We start from the raw sequence: 8,383 nt of genomic DNA, 5'->3' as shown, positions 1-8,383 counted from the left end.
TGTATAACTAGTTTGTATGTTTGTGAATGCTTGTAATTCTGTCACAATGAATTTGGAACGATCTTGCTTCTGCTCATAGGTTCTCTTTGATAAGAGTTCATTCACTTGATGGAGATGTTAAGGATCCATTGTCTTATAAGAAGGCAATGGAGGATGTTGACAAGGATGAGTGGATCAAAGCTATGGATCTCGAAATGGAGTCTATATACTTCAATTCGATTTGGGATCTTATAGATCAACCTAATGGGGTTAAACCTATAGGTTGCAAGTGAATCTATAAGAGAAAACAGGGTGCTGATAGGAATGTGCAAACCTTCAAGGCTAGACTTATGGAAAAGGGTTATACCCAAGTTAAAGGAGTCGACTATGAGGAGACTTTCTCATCTATTGCCATGTTAAAATCTATTTGGGTCCTTTTGTTCATTACCTCATATTATGACTATGAGATTTGACAAATGGACGTCAAAATTGCTTTTCTGAATGACAATCTTGAGAAGACCATTTATATGGAACAACTTGAGGGATTCATAACCTAAGGTTAAGAGCAAAAGGTTCGCAAGCTTAATTGGTCCATTTATGAATTGAAGCAAACTTCTCAATCTTGGAATATAAGATTTGATACTGCAATCAAATCTTATGGCTTTGATCAAAATGTTTATGAATCTTGTGTATACAAGAGAATCATCAACAGTTCAGTAGCTTTTCTAGGTTGTATATTGACGATATCCTACTCATTGGGAATGATGTAGGTCTACTAGCTAAAATTATAAATTGGCTAGCAACCCAATTTCGAATAAAAGATTTGGGAGAGGCACAATTTGTTCTGGGCATTCAGATCTTTAAAGATCGAAAGAATAAAATGCTAGCCCTGTCTCAGACATCATATATTGACAAGATGCTTGTTAAGTTTTTTATGTAGAACTCCAAGAGAGGTTTGCTTCCTTTCAGGCATGGCGTTATATTGTCTAAGGAACAGTGTCCTAAGACACCTCAAGAAGTTAAGAAAATGAGACGAATCCCCTATGCGTCAACTGTTGGTAGCCTAATGTATGCGATGTTATGTACTAGACCTAACATTTGCTCTACAGTGGGGATAGACAGTAGATATCAATCTAATCCAGGATTTAATCACTGGACTGCCGTTAAGAACATCCTCAAGTATCTACGAAGAATGAGAGACGACATACTCGTGTATGGTTTTAAGAATCTGGACCTTATAGGATACACAGACTCGACTGATATGGATTCTAGGAAATCCACATCAGGATCGATGTTCACTCTTAATGGAGAGGTTGTAGTCTATAGGAGCACCAAGAAGGGGTATATTGTTGACTCCACTATGAAGGCTGAGTGCGTAGCGACTTGTGAAGCTGCTAAGGAAGCTGTGTGGTTTAGAATTTTTTTTACTGATCTGGAAGTGGTTCCAGACATGTCAAACTCATCACCCTTTATTGTGATAATAGTGGTGTTGTGGCTAATTATCAGGAGCCTAGAAGTCACAAGCGCGGGAAGCACATAGAGCGAAAGTATTATCTCATTCGAGAGATTGTGCATCAAGGGGATGTGATCGTCACACAAATAGCTTCGGAGCACAACATTGCTGATCTATTTACAAAGGCCCTCATGACTAAGGCGTTTAAGAGTCATCTGCAGAGTATGGATCTACGGGAAAATCCATATTTAGTCTAGGGCAAGTGGGAGATTTGGTTTAGGCGCGTATTATGCCCTAGTTTATTGTTTTATGTGTACTTTTATATCAGTGGAACTTTTATATCATACACCCCACTAGCTTTAGGATACGTGAGAGATTGTTGGGTTGATGCCTTAAATTCGTGAGTCCTGTAGTTTGTAATTGTAATGTACAAAAAATTTATTTATTTAATAAAATATGGGATGTTTTATTTGTTGGAATACAGAAACAAGCAGCGGAAGAAAATAGGATCATTAAGCATTCTAATTCCTTAATTTTTACATCAAAATAAGCATGTTCATAGGGTATTAAGATAGTTTCAATAAATACATACCTTTGAAGAATTCCTCCAATCCAAGCTGCTTCTCACGAATTCTCAGCTCCAAATCTTTAGTGAACCATCAAGAGATCTTCTTTACAATTCTCAACCTTGAATTTGAGTGGTGGAACTAAAAAATGGAGTGAATTTGTGAAGGGAATAGAATGAGTTTTAGGTGAAGGAGAAGAACTCAACAGAAAACTTTTTCCAGTTCTCTCTCTTTTTCATTTGCAAATTTTGAGAGTTTTATGTATCATCTTCATGCAAGTACTTACAATGTCACTTCAATTAGACAACATGAAGTGGGATAGGTGCTTTAAAAGTGAAGAAACACCTCCCTTTTGATGAATTTTGGATGATTCCACTAACAATATACTTTTCATTTTAAATTCTTATTTTAATTAATTTAAAATTAACTAAAACTTATTTAATTAAATTCAAAAATTCAAAAATTCAATTTCTCAAATTGAATTAAAAATGAAAAATAATTTGATTTTAATTAATTAAACATATTTAATTAATTAAATAACAATTTAATATCAAATATTAAATTAATTATACACCTAATATTTAAACATGAATTCTATTTGTGTAATTAATATTTAAATATTATAAACTCTCCAATTTTTTTTAATTTCGATAAATTAAACGCTAATTAATTATATCAAATATAATTATACAAACCCTAATTTGAATTTGAACTATTCAAATTCAAACCCTAAATTCAATTTGAATATTTCAAATTGAAATTCAATTTGAACACTTTAAATTGATATCATTCCAAATTCATTCAATTTATTAATTTAAGGTGTTCATGTTTTACGAACTAGTAGAGAAACCTTATAGACCTACAGATCATGAGCTCCAACGATTTGAGATTAATTGGCTAAAACTCTTTAGACTAAATTAATCAATATTCGTTAACTATCGAGTTACACAACTATAGCTCGATAGTTGCACTCTCCTCACTGTAGATATATTTGTGTGCACTTGATTTAACCATAATCGGTAAGTTGACACTTCACAGGTTGTTCGTAATAACGGCTGGGTCAAATGTTGTTTTACCCCCGAAATTACGTCTTGCTCCTTAAGTTCCATTGATCCTCTAATGAACAATTGGTTTGTGATCCAATCACTAAACCAGATCCTTCTCGAGCCAATGAGAGGGTGGGGCCCCTTGTTCAAGACCTGAATTCAGCACTTAAGAAACCAACCTTCCTTCTATCCCTTAAATTAGGTAGGCACGAATTCCATCTTGCAAAACTATGTCCCTAGTTATCTATCTGATCTTATCCCTATAATGGGAGGCTTATTGAGCGGTTATATTGGACTACTCTCACCTATGCAGATCAAAAGATAACCCCAAATAAACAGGAGTTCATAGTTAGCTAAGGATTAAGATCGAGTTACCTAGGTCATCTAAGCGAAATAGTCAGTCTTAAACAGTAAACAACGTTATAAAGTAAACGTGACTTATTTCTTGGTCCAATCTTACGCAAACTCATTACATAGGACGCCATCACTTCTCATGTTAATACATGAACGAATTAGGATCACTTTGTTTGTAGCACCTTACAACAAATTGTAGCAACTACAGAGTGGCTGCATCAGATAGTATTACCAGAATAAGACACCCAACCTTATTCGTATATTATAGATCATTTTGACTACTTATTCGAATCTGATCCACTTTTATGTCTCCATATAAAATTCAAGTATTCATATAATAGTCATAGATCTTAATTTATTGGATTTAGTCTTTACAAGTGCAATTTACATATTCAATAACAATTTTATTGAAGAAATGTTAAATAACATCTTTTAATAATTAGAAAATGTTTAACTTTACAAGCTGCGAGTTTTAGGACATAGAACCCAACATTATTCGACTTTTAGTAGCATTAATCCACAAATCAATAAATTAACATCCAAAGTTATCTTCTGTAGCTTAAACATGTATGTAGAGACATAAAGGTGGATCATGTTTAAGTGATAACCTAAACGGTCTGTAGTAGATGGATAAGGCTGATTACATTATTCTGGTGACACTGCGAATACGACATGTTTTGTATGTGTTATTGTTGTAAAGTGCTACTATTGATCCAATCCTGATCATTCATGTGGAGACATGCAACTAGAGGTATTTTATACAAAGGGGTGTGTATAAGATCGGACCACGAAATGACTAGTCTCATTATATAACATCATTCATAATAGAGACTTACATTTCACCAGGATGACCATAGGTGATATGGCTTGAATCCTGAGTGGGTTGCAAACTCCTATGAAAACGGTCCTTTGATTTATATAGGTGAGAGTGGCCAGATCGCCAACTCAATAAGCCTACCATTTTGGTGATTCATCCGATTGGGGAGCTGGGAACACAACTACACAAAACGGAATTCACTCATTCCCTAACGTCTAGGTAAGTAGATAAATTGCTCCCTTAAAGGCTGATTTTAGGGTTGAACAATGTGGCGTCACACTCTCTTTTGGCCCAAGAAGGGTTTGGTCATAGTTTGACTATGACTTATTGTTCATTAAAGGGATCAGTGATACTTAAGAAGTTAGATGTAACCATAAGGGCAAAATGATAATTTTGGCCCAACTATACTTACAAGCAATTTGTGAATGGTCATCGCACTGTTGATTGATTATTTGTGGTGGTGGCCCATTTTGGATTGTGACTATTCGTGATCGAAAAGGAGGAGAAGATATTGGTTTTGTAAGGGTAAGTGTATCTTAAACTCTAACCCTATTTTCCTCTTTCAATGGCATGTTGCATAGTTTTTGTAATTTGCATAATTATATTTTGTAAAAATTTTGTTATGTGAAAATTAAAAATGGGAACAATCCTTGCTTCCGCTACGAAACTTTACAATTCCTTCAAATATAATTGAGGTAAATATCTGAGATAATTATTAATAGACCTCTTATTGATAGATTTCTATCACTTATAGCTTTAAATGTTAATCTTTGAAAGATGATAGTTTCCTTTTAAAAGTTGATAACTACTTATAAAAGTCTATCATTAATAACCACTGATAGCCTTAGATGTTAATATTTTATGTTTGATTATAATTAATCAAAGTGTGTCACTGATGGCTAATGAAAATTAATAGCAAATTGAAAGGTGATATTTTAAGTGTTATTATTTTAAGATTGAATTAATATTTCTTAAATTGAAAGCAATCACTGATAGCAACTAACAGTAGCTATCAATTTCTATCATTGATAGCTGCTATCAGTAATAGTTTTCAATTTGAGAAAACTGAAAGAAGAAGCGTGAAATCTTGGGCTACGTGTGGCCTTTTTAGTCATTTACCTATATAACTATCACTGATAGCTACTATCAATAATATCTTATGCTAATTTTGTGTCATATCTCTAATATGTTTATCCTTGTTCTACATTGTTTATTATCTTGGGTCTGATTGTTATTTGTGTAACCAACCCTTATATAAAATATACTATATATGTTCAATTATGCTCATTTTCATTTTATCGTTTTATAGATTTATAGTGTATTCAGAATAGATTTTCAAGTGTTTAATCTAAAAAATAAGTTATTTTGGAAAAAATTGGAGTGTTTAACAACCACTCAAAATAATTTTTCAAATATATTTTAATCAATTTTTTTAATCAAAAGCGTTTAAATAAAAATAAATATTTTGAAAAATACTTTTTTCTTAAATAAATCTAAACGAGCCTTAATTCATCCTATCTTTTAATGTTGTGTATCATTTATCGGCCTTTTTCAAAATTTATGCATTTATCTCGACAAAGATTTAGAAAATTAAATGGGTTTTTAGCACACAATTGAAATTCAGATACTGACTATTAACTAATTAAGATTTAAACATCAATTGATAAGGTCTCGTTTGATAACTATTTTATTTTTTTGTTTTTTATTTTGAAAATTTTTAAGCTTATAGACACTACTTACACTTTCAAATTTCTTTATTTGTTATCTACTTTTCACCAATGGTATGAAAAATCAAGCCAAATTTTGAGAACTTAGAAAAGTTGGTTTCAAAAAGTTGTTTTAGTTTTTAGAATTTGGCAACCATTGTAGTTAAGAAAGATGCAGTCATTGTAAGAAATATGGATGAAATAGACTTAATTTTCAAAACAAAAACAAAAAACAAAATGATTACCAAACGGAGCCTAAACTAGAAACACACCCTAAAACACAATAATTGAAAGTTTTGTGAGAAAAAAAATGAAAAATACATGTGAAATTACTATCGATTAATTCTAATATGCCATCATTCTTTTAGAAGTTGTAATACATTGACCTTTTTAAACCTTTCAAAATTACCCAAATAGAAATCATTCAAAATCTTAAATAAAAGATTGAGACTTAAAATAATATCGTGTTGAGCTAGACCAATTGATGATCCAAATATTCATATTAGGTTACCATCACATAATTTTGGATCTCAATTTTTATTTTATAATATACTATCCTTCTTTAAAGAATTATAATACACTAAAGTTTTTTAACATTTAAAAACTACCTCAAAATGGAAATCATTCAAAAATCTCAGACTTAAAACAATTTCATGTTGAGCTAGACGAGTTGGTGATCCAAATATTTATACTAGATTACCATCACACAATTTTAGATTTCAATTTTTATTCAAAATTAAAAAGAATTTATACTTAAAATAACATTATAACTTTTAATTTGAAAGAATAATTATATTTTTTCTACTAAAAAAACAAAGTTGAGGAGTATTTTATTTAACAAAAAAAAAAAAAAACAAAACAAAACAAGGATGGGAGTGGCAGAGAGGACATGATCTCATAAAATCAGAGACATTTTCATTTAAAAAATAATGATAATAATAAACACCACCAAAGGAGGAGGTTAATTACAGAAAGAGGCAAGGAGTTTTCAAAACTTGGGGGCAATTCTGAACAAAATCATCTGAATCACAGTGGTAATTTCGGAAATTCCTCTCCACTGAATAAGAACGACTCACAGTACTTGGAAGCACGACTTCCATGGACGCTCCCAACAGATATCGCCTCGTGTGGCTCTGGCACGTGTTGCACAGCAGACACCGCACGTGCCGCAGCGCCAAGAAATTCGCGCTGTGAACCGATTTGTCGCACTTTCCGCACAAATACGCCTCGTCCGCTTCGCAATACAGAGACGCCCTCGAGCCGCACAGCTCGCACCGGACTGGATCGCCTCCGCCGCCCGTTGCCTCCTCGGTGGTCCGCCGCTGCCGGACGGCGACTTGGGTTTCTTCTTGTTCTACTCCTTTGCACATCTTTTTCTTTTTTTTTTTTAGTATTTATCGGAAGCTTGATTGACAAGGCAAGGGGTTTTTGAGGGTATTGATTTATATATAGAAGGTTGGTAAATAGGACAAGAGGGAAAAGCAAGTTTCATTATTAGAATCAATCAATACCGTTTTTATTATTTTTATTTGCATAAATAATAAATTATGTTTTCCAATCCAAAAATAGTTGGTAACATAACGAATATATAGTTTTCAACCTCTAACAAAATAAATGAAGTAGTTACTGCGTTAATAAAATCTTAATTATTATATTCTAAATTTAATCTAGCAAATATTTTAATACACTTCGCCAATAAGTCCACAATAGTTTAAATTTATATTTTAAAAATTAAACATCAAGTGGTGGACAAATAATTAAAGAATATATAATTACAACAAATCATCGAATGAATTTGATAAATGAAATTATATAAAGAACCAATAACAAAATCATATGAACTAGAAGTGATTAATTTAATAAATTTAAAATCATCATCTCACAGGTGAGGTAGAAAGTGTTTAATTAAGTACAAAAAATTTTGAACTTGTTAAAGAATTGAAGACTATATCATGCGAAGAGGGCTAGAAGTTTTCGTTTATCTAGTGGTTGCTGTAATTTTTTTCCTAATTAGGTTTGTTCTCTTATTTTTAAAGATTCCGTTTGAGGCTTAATAAAATATATTTTAATTACATCAAGAGCAAAAAAAAAAAAAAAAAAAAATCCAGAAAACTAAACTAATTTGTGAATTTTTTCATCCAACTTTTCTAACAATTATTTAATTAATTTATTAATTTGAACTTAACTTAACATATATATAAGATATATACAATTATAATCGAGAGGTTAGATGTTTAAGTCTTTGTATCCCAAATTATTGTACTAAAAAATAATTATTTAATTTTAGGAAATACAAAATAATATGTATATTCAGCCTTAATTTTAAAACATTTAAAGAAATTTCTACAATTAACTTTTTAGTTCTATGTATTTTAAGAAGTTTCTAGAAAATTTTTATTTCTATTTTTTTAAGAAGGATTTTCATTTGTTTTTAATCTTTGTAGTTTGTTAGATAAAACGTG

General features: G+C 31.5%; 1 protein-coding gene across 1 annotated transcript; it reads right to left on the bottom strand.

Moving 5' to 3' along the window:
- Positions 1-6,816: 6,816 nt before the first annotated feature.
- Positions 6,817-7,350, bottom strand: LOC150036222 (B-box domain protein 30-like). The gene has a single exon (XM_090314052.1). The coding sequence runs from the start codon at positions 7,289-7,291 to the stop codon at positions 6,887-6,889; it is 405 nt and encodes a 134-aa protein (XP_090170178.1). The 5' UTR covers positions 7,292-7,350; the 3' UTR covers positions 6,817-6,886.
- Between the last annotated feature and the right edge of the window lie 1,033 nt (positions 7,351-8,383).

This window comes from Benincasa hispida, chromosome 5 (assembly GCF_027475165.1).
Source record: "Benincasa hispida cultivar pf3 chromosome 5, pf3_genome.v1.1, whole genome shotgun sequence".
In the NCBI taxonomy this organism is placed as follows: Eukaryota; Viridiplantae; Streptophyta; class Magnoliopsida; order Cucurbitales; family Cucurbitaceae; genus Benincasa; species Benincasa hispida.
This window is presented reverse-complemented; position numbering and strand designations above follow the sequence as displayed.

Excerpts from the sequence above, each read along its gene's own strand:
- LOC150036222 (XM_090314052.1), bottom strand. The coding sequence starts at position 7,291 with ATGTGCAAAGGAGTAGAACAAGAAGAAACCCAAGTCGCCGTCCGGCAG.